Source organism: Strongylocentrotus purpuratus, unplaced genomic scaffold, assembly GCF_000002235.5.
Source record: "Strongylocentrotus purpuratus isolate Spur 01 unplaced genomic scaffold, Spur_5.0 spur5_contig_842, whole genome shotgun sequence".
Taxonomy (NCBI): domain Eukaryota; kingdom Metazoa; phylum Echinodermata; class Echinoidea; order Camarodonta; family Strongylocentrotidae; genus Strongylocentrotus; species Strongylocentrotus purpuratus.
The window spans coordinates 755091-771481 of NW_022145549.1; the positions used below are offsets into that span (position 1 = coordinate 755091).

A 16391-nucleotide genomic window follows, 5' to 3' on the forward strand; every position below is an offset into this window, starting at 1 on the left:
CAAAACGTAATGTGAACAGAAAGCCGGCTAAAATTACCCCGGGTAATTGGTGGGGCTAAGGAAGGAATTGGTGGGGCTAATACCCTTTTCACATCTACCAAATATTGCTTAACCCCGGGAAATAGGTGGGGCTAAGGGGGCTCTTAGCCCCACCAATTCCTTCCTTAGCCCCACCAATTACCCGGGGTAATTTTAGCCGGCTTTCTGTTCACATTACGTTTTGCCAAAGTGGGCTAACCCCACAAATAGTACGGGACTATCTGGCCCTGCAAAATAGCAGGGTTAGCCGGGCAATTGCGGGGTTAGCCGGGCAATTGTGGTGCTAAGCTGCGTAGTGTGAATCCGAACCGGGCTAAGGAGAAGCGGGGCTAAGCAACAGCCAATCACAGACAGCGTGGTCGTGTGGTCGTGAATTTGCATTTATCGCGCGCTATGCATGCAGTTCACGTTACGCATGCATGCAGTTCACGTTACGCATGCATGCTCTCTGTATTGACGTTTAGTCTTTTACGAGGCAGAGGTCATTATGAAAAAATCTTTATTATAAAATTGATTTAAAAAAATAGTGAAAGAACATGTAGCTCATAATTTTTTATTGCATTTATCATTATCAGTCATATTTACGTAGGTAAATTTATCAAGTGAATTGGATGAAAAATGGGTAATTGATTTGTATCGGTAAAATAATAAAGGGAAAACGCTTTGCGCGGTAGCAAAAGCATTAATATTCATGAGCTATCGAATAGTCCGGGGCTAAGGCGAACGTAGTGTGAATCGCGTGAAATTTCTTAACCCCGGCTAAGCACATAGTCCGGGGTTAAGAAAATAGATGTGAACAGCAAAAAAAATAGTATGGGGTTAAGGATAGTATGGGGTTAAGGATAGTCCGGGGTTAAGAAAAATAGATGTGAAAAGGGTATAAGAGCCCCCTTAGCCCCACCTATTTCCCGGGGTTAAGCAATATTTGGTAGATGTGAAAAGGGTATTGTGAATCCGAACCGGGCTAAGGAGAAGCGGGGCTAAGCAACAGCCAATCACAGACAGCGTGGTCGTGTGGTCGTGAATTTGCATTTATCGCGCGCTATGCATGCAGTTCACGTTACGCATGCATGCAGTTCACGTTACGCATGCATGCTCTCTGTATTGACGTTTAGTCTTTTACGAGGCAGAGGTCATTATGAAAAAATCTTTATTATAAAATTGATTAAAAAAAATAGTGAAAGAACATGTAGCTCATAATTTTTTATTGCATTTATCATTATCAGTCATATTTACGTAGGTAAATTTATCAAGTGAATTGGATGAAAAATGGGTAATTGATTTGTATCGGTAAAATAATAAAGGGAAAACGCTTTGCGCAAGGCTGGATAACACAACACGAGCGAGCTAAAATTATTACGTACCGTACTGTATATTGTTGGTCTTTTTACCACAAGCAAAGAGTTCGTTGACCGATATTGATTATAGTTCAATTGTTGCATTGATTGTCTCCTGATTTTAATTGTATTTACACCGGAATGACGGCTTTACCCATCAGAAGGACCAATTGGGAAGATGTTGAAATCAGGTTTTTCCTGAGTCTGTGGGCAGAGGGTTTTTCCCCTTCATTTAGTCGAAAGGCGCATGCGCGGTAGCAAAAACATTAATATTCATGAGCTATCGAATAGTCCGGGGCTAAGGCGAACGTAGTGTGAATCGCGTGAAATTTCTTAACCCCGGCTAAGCACATAGTCCGGGGTTAAGAAAATAGATGTGAACAGCAAAAAAAATAGTATGGGGTTAAGGATAGTATGGGGTTAAGGATAGTCCGGGGTTAAGAAAAATAGATGTGAAAAGGGTATTAAGCAGTATCATAACCTGCGCACAATTATATTAGCGCAAATTTATTGCGACGCATTAATACGTGCCTTCACGGTTGTTTCATCGCAAAGCATGCCGGGACATAATTCTAGTCCAATTTCACCTTCGCGCGATTCACGATCATTGTGGTCCATTGCATTGTCAACATGGTCAACCACGGGATTTTTTTGTGTTACTGAAATGTGCTCAGAATTCAAGTAATTCATCTATTAAATGACAGACAAGAAACAAGTCAAAGGTAAGGACAAGAATCAGTGCTTATCAATATAACAGAAATTTCGCATGAAATACTAGAATGGCCGACAGTTGTGTGTGTGTGTGTGACTGTGAGTCTGCAACGATTTGTAACATGTATTTATAATTGATAGATCACACATAACTTAGATCTAAGTTAGATCTAGCAGGGCCCTGGGAACGATTTAAAAAAAAAAAAAAAAAAAGCGTAATTTGTGGCTGTCGGCTGTGTGAAAATTTCGTACACGAAGCATAATGATATAGTCTACATTAAATATATCATTCAGACCAAAAAAAAATTGCAGGGGGTGCTATGCACCCCCTGAAGAATTTCCAGGGGTGCTGCAGCACCCCCAGCACCCCCGCTTCCCAGGGCCATGAGATCTAGTCTGTACTAGGTCTAGCTAGATCTAGGTGCAATACTAATCCTGGCTGTGTATTTAAAGCTGTGCTATTGATTCTCAACATTTCAAACACCACTGTACAAAAATCAACTGATTTCACTCAAAATCGGTACTTTAGTGACGATTGATGACACCTAATTCCTAAATAGCAGTAAAATACAAGTTTTTCAACTTTCCAATGTTAGAAAGAATAATTTAAAAATTCAAATTGTGAGTCCACTGTCAAACTTGCCGATCTCTATGCATCGCTGGAGTGCATTTTCCTATGAACAGTGTATATTCATTTTCTGATAGGGTCTACCAGTTATCTTGAAATTGAAATATCGTCGCCTGGCTGGCAGAAGGGCGTTACCTCAAATTTCAGGTCAATAATGAAACATTAAGCAAAAGGGCGTTATAGCACTAAATCGCCTCAAACATTTATAAAACTGATTTATTTTCGAGAAAAAAATTGTGGCTGTGTTCTACTACAACGTTTCTATTACTATAAGTCTTTATGTTTTAAACCAATTTTCGGGACGGAAAGCAGTTTAAATATCAAACAAATCTTTAAATGCGAATAATTTGAAAAGTAGTTTTCGAGTCGCTCGCGCGCTTACGCCCTTCTCCCACCTGGCCGACGATATATTTAACTTTTATTTGATACATGGCATTGTTCAGATCTAAACTAAATTAAACATTTATTTTTGTCTCACTTTCTTTTCTTAGAGTTCCATGGACAAGCCATCTACATGTAGACGCTCCAGTGGCGGCTGTGGTGGGTCACCTGATGCCCTCATTTACATGTGCAGTGGTAAGCTGTAAGAACACAAGTCGAAGTTTTCTCAAATGGAACTCAAAAATCTGTGACATACACAAATGCACCCGTAAAGAGGAACTGTGCACCTGCAAACCTCCTTATAGGTTTCTTCCATTCCCAACACAAAAATTTCCACAACTGCGTGGAGAGTGGATCCGTAAAATAAGGCGTGTAGATCCTTCAACCAAGAAGCCATGGATTCCTAAGCACTTCAGCAGGGTTTGTTCGATACATTTTGTTGATCTTGCCCCATCTGCAAGTCGTGTCCCTACTTTGCATCTTGGATATGATGTGCCTCTACCCAAATCTAGAAGAACAATAAAGCGAACAGTACCAGACCCTGTGACTGCTGGACCTGTCCCAAAGGTTGTTAGAGCTGATTCAGCTGAACCATCTGTTGCGTTAAAAGTTAAAAATGTTCTTGCCGAAAGTGGACACGATTATAGAATATCATGTAAATGTGCTGTATCATGTCATTGTAAAGAAGCTGCGACAATCATCCGATCATTAGAAGACGAAGTTGAGAGGCTTAAAAAATTAGAGGACAAACATACATTTTTTCATTCATTGTCTGATGGTGATATCAGTTTTTATACAGGTTTTCCATCAAAAACTTTATTTCAGAGTGTATTTTCTTTCATTCAGCCGAAGGCAAGACGATTGAGATATTGGAAAGGGGCCAAGGAGGCTAAATCAAATGAGAGACTCCTTTCCGGTACAAAAAATTCACCAAAGAAGCGTGGTCCGATAAGGAAGCTCGAATTAGTAGACGAGTTTTTGCTCGTTTTAATGAGGTGCCGGCTTGGCCTATTGAACCGAGATTTGGCCAAGCGTTTTGGTGTATCACCAGCATCTGCATCGCATATTTTCTTTACGTGGATCAATTTTTTGGCTGAAGTTTTAGGTCCTTGTGTGTGGTGGCCATCAAAAGATATTGTTCGTCGCAACCTTCCATCAGCTTTTAGGACCAAGGAATATAGGAACGTTAGGTGCATTATAGACTGCACAGAAATTTTCATTGAGCGGCCCCGTAATCTCTATCTACAGGCTGTTACATGGTCAGATTACAAGAAACATAATACCATCAAGCTTTTAATTGGTATTACTCCTAATGGCCTAATCTCTTTTCTGTCCGATATCTGGTGCGGGAGAGTAACAGATAAACACATTGTTCAGGAATCTGGATTTTTGAATTTACTCGAAAATCAAGATACAATTATGGCTGACAGGGGATTCCCGATTACAGAAGAGCTCATGATGAGGCGAGCGTCACTAGTCATCCCACCTGGCAAAAGAGGTCAGGAACAGATGACCAGGCAACAGGTGATGCAGACTAAAAAAGTTGCGAATCTACGGATTCATGTAGAACGTGCAATTAGGCGGCTCAAGTCTTTCCGAATTATAAAAGGAACTCTTCCGTGGAGTCTTATTCCCTTGTCGGATCAGATAGTCAAAGTTTGTGCAGCCCTCTGCAACATGCAAGACCCGCTAGTTGCATGAACTTTCATTCATAAGCACAGTGTACAGTTTTTTCTTCAGGATAAGTACCGGTATCGTATAATGAACTCATGCACATGCATCATTTGTATAATATTAATTCTTTGAATTGAATCCTAAGCGTCAGATTTAACACATGTACATGTATGCATAGTTGACTTTAATAAGTTTTACTTTCTTGGATGTATAATATATGATATATTTTACTTTTCTAGTCTTTTATGTCACATATTTTTGGGTGTGTAGTAGTCTACAGGGTGTATGCCAAAAAAATTAGTCCTCTGCCAATGAATTAAAAAAAAAAAAAAATTGTACGGTCTAACGTTTACCTCACCTGTACAAACATACAGTTCTTACATTGTTGCAGCTTGCGTTTACTTAATCTTAGATTCTTTTTTACAATGTATGAATTATAAATTATATTATATTTACAATAAGCAACATTAGGTTAGGTTTTATGTAATATTCTATTGACAGCTGACAAGTTACGAAGTAAAGGTGCAATTCACTACTACCAAAATATTTACGCAACACGTTTTGATAATCACTTTCATTATTTGTTATTTTATTGTTTAAATGTATTCAGATATAATGTACAAAACATGATCACTTACAGCATGTACATATTGTTGTACTGGTAAACTGTTTGAAAAGCAAATTTGTTTCAAATACATAACCGGTAAGTCCGGTATACAGAACATGACCTAAAAGGTCCTCTCAGGGTATGACCATAAAACAGTATTGTATCATTAGTTGCCAGTAAGCTAAAAACATGTACTTTTATTTTGTATAACTATGTCAAAGTTAATTGTATACAGCTTGCTCTTGGCGGTGCCAAAATATTTATGCTTTTAATGCGCATTTACATGTACATTGTATACAATGCTTAAATTGCCATCAGATCAGAGCAATGAGACGACTAAGAAGAGAAAAAAAACTTGAGTATGAAAAACAGTGCGTCAAGGTTTCACTTCACAAATGTACATACACATATTAAAATGTAAATTACTAGTATTATTGTACTGTTACCTCAGAGCACAATTACTGAAGACAAAAAACATAAGTATGAAAAGCAATCTCAGGTTTCACTTGCCAGTTTGTACAAACATGTATACTGTAATCAACTCTTGTTTACGCCCATAGTGAGTGCACATTTGAACCAATCAGAATTGCACATCTAGTCACATGATATGATATGATATGAATTGCAATTATAAAGGCAATTTTACAATCAATTGTGTCTTTAAATGTACATATTTATGGGACTTATTCATGAACATCTCAGTTCATGCATGCATAAGTCTACTGCATGAACCAGGGAAAAAAACTGGCATGAACACATATTTATTACTGAATGTTAAGCTACATAAACCGGTATGTATTATATAACTTAAAATTATGTAAACAATAATACAATATTGTGAACATCATATTTATTCTCTGGATTATCACATGCCAGCATATTGCTTTGCCATACTCGATGCAACCAATGCCATGCAGCTGCCAAGAAGTTCAAATATTAAACATTACTTTGTATTCAGCTTCCACTTTGCAATTACTACTGCCATAACCCTTATTGATTTATTTTCATAAATGTTCATATTATGCTCTGTTGTTGTTTCTCAAGAAACATACTGTTTTAGTAACTTATTTTATAGTGTTCCTAAGAAATATGACTGTAAACTAACGAGCATTTCTTGTAATGACAGCTGTTGAAAATTTGTTTGGAAAAAAAAATCCATTAAATTGTCTTTCTCTTTATATCATGCTTTCACTTGGTCTTTATTTGCATTCATCATGTGCATTTTGGGCAACACCATCTCTCTTCAATCAGCTGATCATCATCTTTATCTAGAATATTTACACATACGAAATGACACCATTTGTGGCAGCAATCACAACAAATGGAATTGTCTTCAAATGTACATCCATCAGGAAGTTGCAAACACTCATTGTCACAAATACTACACATGTATACAGGTCGACTTTTCTGACGTACTAACATCTTTCCAGTTTTTTTCTTCCTCTTTTTGGTGTCATTTTCTCTTGGTTGTGTCTGATTTGATGTTGATGAAAGTGATGGCTTGGTTGAACTTCCTGAACGATTTGATGAGAGGACTTGAGACGACTCTGCTGTTTGTTCTGTTGTCTGGAGATCAGCGTTTGTTGGTACTACCTGTGTTCTTGCTGCATTTATATGTGACAATACATGAATATGTGGTGCAACAACACTTTCCCAAAAGTATTTGGCATTGTCCCTAAGTTTTTTCCAAATGGTTTCATCAAAAGGAATATTCAGCAACGCACTTCCTTGTTCGCAGTAAACAAAAAAATGGCACCATTTTCTCTTTGTTACAGCCATCTGCATCATAACTTGGCTCATATAAATGTGTTTTTCTTGCAGCATTGGAGTGCCATCAGCAGATTCTTGAATATATGTTGGCTTCCCAACAGCAGGAACTTCTTCAATGTCTGGACATTTAATTTCCACTACCCCCTGTCCATGGCAGTCACACTTGACAAGCATATCCGGACTTGATCCTAAATAAGCCAACTCCTCAGAGATGAAAAGCCCGCACTCTTTGAAAGTGACATTGGTATGGCTTACCTTCATTATTTTTTTATATGCCTCCTTGGCTTTCGGCTCCATACCAATGCCACGGCGCATCTGTCTTGTCTGGATTGGAGACGTCCTCATGATGGATTGGAGAAGCTTTGATGTGTCTATTAATGGATTTTTTTTTAAGGATTGTACTCTTGTGTAAGCTCTGTGAATTATTGATGAGGTTACGCGACCAATTCGCTGATGATGCCAATTGTCTGAAGAAGCCTGTCCTCTTGTTTTTTTTTCGATACAATTGATGTCAGTTGAAGTTGGTTGTTGGAGGTGTTGAATAAATTGAGTTGATGTTGGGTACATGGAGGCAAGCTGTAAAAGAGGCAACATAGGATGAGGTGAAGTGGGAATGTCTAGTGTATGGGAAGTGTTGAGGTCATCTTCTGGTGAGCCCTTATTTACCTCTTCTGGATTGTAGTCTTCGCTTTGAACATAACTTAACATTACAGCACTGGGCATAGATGCACGAATGATGTCAGCCAGTTGTTGCCGCTGTTCGTATGCTGATGTTCTCTTCTCTGTTGCAGAGTAGCGAAGACTACTTGGTGTTACCAGCTTTGGGGGCTTTGATGTTAATCCTGTAAAAATTGAAATTGAGTAATATTTAACATAGTTTCAAATCAGTGGTAAAAATATAAATTTTAATTACCTTATGACTTTATATATTTAGTAGTTAGCTTTGTCATGGTAAACAAACAAGATATATGATCATTACAATTTCTTTTGAATAAAAAAGGGAGTGCTCTAATAAAAAGATTACAAAAATTATGAGGTTCGTTGGTAAAAATGTACACTTCAAAGAACAAAAATGAAATAGAATTGAGTGTAGTGTTAAACTTCTCTATTGTTTTTTTTTAGGGATGGGGGAGTGGCACTGAATGAATATCTTTAGGATTTAATAGGATAATATCAATCAGACTTTAAACTTTGGATTTGGGAATGATATTATACTTTTCATATTTACATATTCGGCATAGAAAATAATATACAAAATAAAAATAAAAAATATTTTGTCCCAAATTGTTTACTTTCCTTTCAATTTTTACAGCTCACACCATATATGACTATTCCTGTATAATAACACCAATTAAAATAGAAAATATATTCACCTTTACCATAGTGGTGCCTCTCCCAACTGACTTCTTTCACTCGGCATGGTAATACCCTCTTTGATGTAGCAATCCAGCTATTGGCCACTGAGGTGCATGCTGGGTTGACTAGTCCACTCTTGAACGCATGGTCCAGTTTGAAGAGCATGGCAGCTACATGATTGCATGTCTGTCCTAAGCTGTTTGGAAAATAAATAAACATTAATTAGGTATTGCATAAACCTGTACCAAAAATGAATTATATCTTAGTAATTCCACTACCTATTACTGCTTCTACTTTTGATGTAAAACAATTTTCATATAATTTGTAATGTGCTCTATATCACAATAAAATACAAATTGCCTTATTCTACTAAAAAGGAACATTTATCCAACATACTTCTCTAATATCATAGCTCTTAATTTAAAAAAAAAACTCACCCAGCAACACAGGTACAGTATGCTGAGCAGATCATCCCATCGTCTTTTTGGCACAGTAACCAAGCTTCATGGGGCTCTGCTCCGATGTTCTGCGATGGCGTGCATTTTGATTTCAAAAAGCAGAAGGGGCTGTCTCCCATGGGATTAAAAAATATCTCCTTCAACCAGGAACTGGCGAAATAGCTATAGGCCTTCCCTTCTTTGTAATCTTTCATGATCCTTCCCTCCAGTGATGCTGGGTCCTTATTAAGTAAGTACATACAAATGTCCCTATACATTGTAGGTGGCCAGTATTGCATGCCTCTCTGCTCCCCAATCCATCCATCATCCAGTTCGCTCATGGGATCAGGAAATGTATGGTCATTGAAGACGAGGAGCTCGCGATATGTAGATGCCCTTGATCTCGTCTTTTCTACCTCTGATGGCTGGATAGCTATCCCCTGCGTCATGGCAGAGAAAACCCACGCTATCATATCACCTCGATTTCCGAGCTTGAGTCCCCTCCTTCGTAGAAAATCGCGTAGTGCTTCTGTTTTCCATTGTGATATGATGTCTCTCGTAACATCTACATCATCTTGTGATTCATCAGCCATGATGCTGCAACTGATAAATAAAAGGAAAAAGACAAACAAATTTAACATTGTGACCACAAGAATTACAGAAATAAAAAAAACCTTATCAATTCTTCAACACTAGATCATGTAGATCCATGTAGATGCTGAAGGTGAACTTATCAATATCAGATTCATAGTTTTATCCAATCCAGCAAAGCAAAGCAAAGAGTCAATGCTAATGCGTATTGACCTCTAGCACTGCATACTTGCAGAGAGGCAGGTATAATACACAAATACACACACCAAGACTGCACACAATAGAACTGATGTGGCTGATGAGCAAATTTGACACTAGACTTACAATTTTAATTTTTAATTTTTTTTTTTAACATCAGTAACAAACTGTATTTTACTGCTATTTAGGTGTCATCAATTGTCACTAAAGAACCGATTTTGAGTGAAATCAGTTAGAGTTTTGTACAGTAGTGTTTGAAATGTTGAGAATCAATCCGCCCCCCCCCCCCACTCAGTGTTATTTAGGGTATTCATATGCATCTTCCCAGCACCCCCCCCCCCCCTTCAGCATAAGTCCGGTATATAAAGTCAATACAGGTAGATCTATTTATTTGTTATACAAGCATTTTCAGCACACCCCCCCTCCCCCCCCCTGTTCAGCATAAGTCCGGTGTGTAAAGTAAAAAATACGGGCAGATCTTTTTCTTTGTTACGAGCAAGAGATTTTGGGAACACGCATGCGGTCCCTCCGTTCCTGGAGAGGGGGGGCTGGGGAATCAATACAACAGCTTTTAATACACTGAGCCAGGATATTAATGCACCTACGTCTAGACTATGTGTGGTATTATCCAGATGCAAATTGAAGAAAAAAAATCTATCGTTTTGATAATCATGACATTGCCTCTTCATTGCAGTCATTAACTGTGTCAGCCATTCTAGTATTTTATTATCTATGATGTATATATTCATATATCCTGAGACACAAGTCTAATTTTACTGTACATTTGGTTAATTTCTACCCACAACACGAGTAGCAGCTGGAAAAGAAAAGGCAAGCCACCGACGCAAAATGCACAAGTACATACACACACACACATTTGAACATATGGGACGGCCACTCTCATAAGCCCACTTTACATCGTATTATCAGCTTTATTTTTGAGAAGGATCGTCATAAACATACATGATCACAAATGTTGGTGTCTTACCGTACAAATGGTGATGGAATGAAAGAGGACTGTACTCAATGGAAGAAGAAGAAGAAGATTGCAATGTTGATTCGAAATCCGATCCCGGCGTTGTTGATAAACAATGAACAGCTGATGATAACAGCTGATCGTGCGAAGGTGAAAATTTGTAGGTCGAACAAATTTGTATTCCGCGCTGCGCGAAGGTGAAAATGGACTAGAATTCTGTCCCGGCATGCTTTGCGATGAAACAACCGTGAAGGCACGACCGTGTGATGTCACAATGATATCAGTAAGCCATTTCAGTCAGACCGCAGCGCGCGCGTATACGTTAATGAGGCTGAAAGCTGATTTTTATTCAGCGATATCTGGCGATCACATAACATTTACGTCTGCTGAATTTCCATGCGCTTTTCAGTGAGATTTGTAGGGGTGTACATGTAGCTGCGTTTTTGGTCGTTAACTTCATTCAACATGGCAGCATGCAACGGAAAGTCACTCTCGAGATTTTCAGCATCAGTTTGATATGTAATTTGCCATTTTTCGCAATTTGTAAACAATAATTTTCACAACTTTTATTGACGCTATTTTTGTAACATTTCAACTGCTGTTTTGACCCGGGAATTTCACTTTTGGTTCCTGACTTTGGGACAAAATAAATTTGTCCACTTTGAGATTCGTTCGAAAGATGAAAAGTCACTGATCAAAAATATGTCAAAACCTAATTGACGCAAAATCATGTTCTTTTTATAATCATAGTAATTAAGACCCTAAAAACCCGGAAATTACCAATTTGTTCTTTTTATGATAGCGCGAAATTGTGTGATTTCATACTCGTGCACGCTCGCCGTCTGAGCAATGGCAATGCATAACTGATTATTAAACTCCAGGGAGCTCCGCCGCGCCATCGACTAGCCGAATTTTTTTTAGAAAAATGATTAAAAAAGAAATACAGTAGAAAAGAAACATATACACGGCATGTGAGGTATTTGATCTCGTGTCCTTAGATTGTTGTCAAGACAGCTTGCGCGCACGTGCATTGCAGGCGCACGCCACAACGCATGGTTACCAAGATGTGTTATTCAGAATGTTAATAAACCAAAGCGAAACATATGTGACGTAGTTGACGTAGTTGACCAATCAGAACTCTCTATTATCACATCGGCAAAATTTACTACTTTTTTTAATTATTCATGAACATGAGCGTGATCTTTTTTGGTTCCTGACTTTGGGACAGCGTAAAATATAATAATTTTGATATCATTGTAAAGAAAAATATGTATGCTTTATGCTGATTATAACATCTTCTTGACGCAAGAATGATTTCTATGTGAAAATTAGCCCTACTCTTCGAAAAACCCCATTTTCAAGGCGAAATATCTGTTTCCAAAATATATCTAACATGATTGTCATATAAGTATATAGAGAGTTCAACTTCTTATCTTTAAAATAAGACCAATTTCATGAGAAATGAACAATTATAAAGGCAAAAACTGCCGATCGGGAAGACCGTCTGCACTACTCATTACGTATGCGAGACACGTAAATTCTTGCATACGTGCTGAATAAAATAGAGGGTTTTCGCACCGGCTGCGGTCTGACTGATTTACTTAATAAATTTCTTACTTATTCTAAGTATTGAATTGAATACCGGCCCAGGAGAATAGAGGGGATACTTTTGGGGGTAACAGGGTGTAACATGTGCATATATATACTGGTGTTATATGGAGAATTTGAATTGATACTGCCATTTATTTTCTCTTTTATTTTATAAACAAGTTTAAAAATTCTGCACTGTTTGGCGGGTATTCTACTCAAATGTTAACTTTTCACTGGTTTGAAGTTTGGTCTGACGTCATAATTTAACAAAGGAAGTGAAAACAAAGTTTCTCATATTAAAGATGACACATACCTGGCATCAGGTTTTAACTAAATGAATAGTATTCATGCCCATGCATGAATGTAGGGTTATATTTTGGTGACAGAATAAAAAGAAAGGGCAAAAATATGACAGGTTTAAGGATCGATACAACTTGGAATCAACTCTGGGATTTAATATGTAAATTGGCAGGCTGAAAAAGTATCAAAATCCATAAATTAATTTATGTAATAGTTCTTGTCTTTCTTTCTCATATCCATAAATTCATTGATTTAATAGTGTTCATGACTTTCTTTCTCATACATCAATAACCTTACCCACTTTCTGTGACATGACTGAAAAGATACAGATTTCCTGGTGGTCCCCCAAAATGTCTTTCTGCCATAACTTTATAGCCGATAGATAAGCCCCCATTTACTTCTACCACTTTATCTTCAGCCTCTTTTATGCCGATGCCGATGCCGGCCCCAGCCAATACTTCCAGCGGCTACTCCCAGCCCCAGCCCCAGTACCCCCCTTCCACCAACTACCAGCCCCCTGCTGAAGGTGGTAGTGGGTACACCCCTGGCTACCAGGGCTCGTCTGGTTACCCTTACCCATACCAGCCAGGCCAGTCCACTCCAGGCCAGCAGACGCAAAGCCAGCCGTACCTGCCGCTATGGCTACAGCTAGCACTGCAGGTTTAATTAGTTAAAGTTCTATCTATCTAAATATCTTCTCCCGGTTCGGAGGTTCAGAGATTGCAACATCTCTCCATTTCACTCTATCTTCTGCCATTCTGGTGCACTCTTGCAATTTTAGTCCACTCCAGCTCTGGACATTCTCTTCCCAGTTGATTCTAGGTCTCCCTCTCGGTCTAATTCCTTCCACTCTTCCCTCCAATACATCCTTAAGGGGTTTTGGTGCCTTTTAACATGACCAAAGTCCAATTTCAAGTTAACTTAATTTCATTCCAGTATTAAAGTCAATTTCTGTACAATCTGATGTAAACACAGAAATGAATGAGGCAGATGCAGATTTATGATTATAAGGCAATGATCATAATGATAATTCCATTCCTAAGCATAAATGCTCTCCTATGTTTGGACTATGAATAGTTATTTCATTGTGTCTGAAACAAAGATAAGGTACATGATTTCTGAGGTTTAGAGAAAAGATATACATATATAACCAGAGCCGAATTCGTATAAACAAGATGTTGTAAAGATTAGACCCCATAAGTTCACTTAGAAAGAGGAGACCTACTGCAAACCTACAGGATAATGACACAAATCAGTTTTCAGTTTGCTAACTATGATAGAACAAGAGGCCATTCCATGAAGTTAGCCAAAACAAGATTCCGCCTTGACATCAGGAACAATTTCTATAGCCAGAGAGTTGTAAATAAGGGGAACAAGCTGCCACAAACTTGCATTGATGCTCCCACACTCCTAAGCTTCAAACAGCAACTATCCAACCTTGGTTTTTAAATGGGTCCTATGGGACCCCCTTAACCCTGCCACACCACACTATCTACGGGATCTTCATCACCACGATGGCGAGGTGTGGCCTTCAAGGCATATTCAAGCTATATATTATAATTCCCTGCAAAGATAGTATTATAGAAAGGGTCAACTTACACAGTTTAATAGTAGTCAAACAATTAACATTGTATTTTCTTATGCAGGTTCACATCCACCAGTTAGTAGTCAAAGTAGTTTATCAGACGATGCTATCAAGGCCTCACTCCAGTCAGCTGTAGAGGACAAACTCAAGAGAAAACTCAAGGAGAACTCAGAAAAATTCCAGGTAATTCAATTAAAAGAAGCATTTTGCTATGTGTGATTTTCAACAAGATGAAGTTAATTTTATTTGTTTCTGATGATTCAAAACCTCACAATGCACAATTATTGTATTCAAACCTTAAATATTAATTAACATATCCAGATATCATTAAAATGACTCAGTAACATTGCCTCAGATTCTGAAACAAAATCCTTGATTTAGCTCATGCTGCAATCATAATTATAAACCTTAAGGTCATACATGAATCCCATGACTTTTACAAGCCAATCGCCTGTCTGATTATCAAGATATTTATGATTGGAAATCAAAATTTCATTTTTCGTTTTCCTAATGGTTTTTATAATACTACAGTCTATTGGGAAAAATGAGTATGGTAAAACCGGTCACCAAGATTTTTACTTTTTTGAGGCATTTCTTGATCATTTTGAAGCGCAATTTGTCTAGGGCTAAAATATTACACCATATCACAGACATTGATAACATGTAGGGCCGCGCATCTCAGATTTAACATTGTTAAACGATGCCTTTAATTAGAAAGATTTAACCTGATGTCTGGATGTATGATGTCTTTCAGGCTCAGATGGATTCACTGACAGCTACCAAGGAGAAGCTGAAGAACGGTCAGAGGAAACTAGAAGAAATCATTAACCGTTGCCAACTGTTATCTTGGGCTACTTTTTAGAAAGCACTACGCTTTTTACAATTTAACCAATCATTAATGATATGATCGTTTGAAAATAAACTGCACCTCAAGAAAAATCATAATACTCGAGATTGCACTATAGAAGTAAATTTTCACTTTTTAATTAAGCCATGCCCATGGTCACAACCGGCCGTGTACCCCTCTGTGTGCTTTACAAAGGATTTCGTCCTTGCGTCGGACACACGGGTCTTCATGTTTTGTGAAGGCACGCAGAACACGCAAAGCGCATGCAGGAGGTTTTTTTTTCTTCGCCATGTCCAATAATTTCTGCTTGTCAAGTTTTTAATTTGTTTATGAAGAGATGCAACACTTTCAGACGTTGTACTATTTTGCAAACCCTGCAAGGGCTTTTTGAGAGCATTTCCCGGACTTTCCATGTTTCAAAAATAAGAAAAGTGCTCCAGGCTAAAACATTTTTTATTTCATTTTCACATGCCTTTGTGTTTGGTTAAAAAATACTGTAGATCATCTCACTCTGTATCTCTTCTCTTCGTAGCAAACGTCTTAAGCTTAGGTGCATTTGATATAGGGCCAACCGATATATCAATATTATAATCATATGTACAATTCAATTTATGTGTGCTGTACAGATTTTTATTTAACCATCATTCAGATTCAAATTCTGATTCACTTAAAAAAAAAAAATTCAACTAATCATACAATTGGTGCATAACAACGATAACATTAATTACTTCGGATTAAAATAATGTGTTTCATAAATCTGAGTAAATAGTAAATCAACTTAAATAATTTCACAATGTACACAGGATATATGATACAAAAGCTATGAGGAAACATGATTCTTTGAAAACAGTAGGACAAGCTAAAAAGCTAACCTCGTATATATAGACATTGACTTCGCCACAGAGACAAATTAGGTGATCTGCTGCTTTGATCGAGACATAATACATGTAGAAACTCAAAGGCCCGAATTTTCAAAGGAGGTTTGTCTACAAAAACCTCCTTTTGTTTCGCCAAACCTCCTTTTGTTCTTTACAAACCCGGTTTGTATAAAACGCGTCATATGACGTACGAAAACCAAGGTTTGTCGACAAACCTCCTTTGTGAATTCGGGCCAATTAATTTAATGGGTGTGACCAAACGTTAACACATGACATCAAGGTTATAAATATCGTTCAGAAATGACAATGTATGACGGAAATATGGTAAACAATAGAAATTAACAAAATGGCGCTTGGATGACGTCACGCATCACAAATCTCTACGATATGATCAATAATCATGCATATATATAGGATTTTATTGAAATCAAAACATCAAAAACCAAGAGCAAACAGTCCAAAGACTGACAACTGTCTTGGGTACAA

The 16391-nt window shown here is 37.8% G+C and overlaps 2 protein-coding genes across 3 annotated transcripts; one reads left to right on the top strand and one right to left on the bottom strand.

The window, feature by feature from the left end:
- Window positions 1-1963: 1963 nt before the first annotated feature.
- Window positions 1964-6555, top strand: LOC105446234. Its single transcript, XM_030989623.1, has 2 exons — window positions 1964-2098; window positions 3207-6555. The coding sequence occupies exon 2, from the start codon at window positions 3268-3270 to the stop codon at window positions 4795-4797; it is 1530 nt and encodes a 509-aa protein (XP_030845483.1). The 5' UTR covers window positions 1964-2098; window positions 3207-3267; the 3' UTR covers window positions 4798-6555.
- Window positions 5339-10957, bottom strand: LOC105436450. 2 transcript variants are annotated; one of them, XM_030989617.1, is made up of 4 exons: window positions 10718-10957; window positions 8941-9543; window positions 8521-8699; window positions 5339-7989 (listed from the first exon to the last, which is right to left on the bottom strand). In XM_030989617.1, exons 2-4 carry the CDS (start codon window positions 9531-9533, stop codon window positions 6590-6592), a joined length of 2172 nt encoding a protein of 723 aa, XP_030845477.1. In that variant the 5' UTR covers window positions 9534-9543; window positions 10718-10957; the 3' UTR covers window positions 5339-6589. The 2 variants fall into 2 exon arrangements, with proteins under 2 accessions (XP_030845477.1, XP_030845471.1); XM_030989611.1 differs by lacking the exon at window positions 10718-10957 and having other exon boundaries at window positions 8941-9870.
- Between the last annotated feature and the right edge of the window lie 5434 nt (window positions 10958-16391).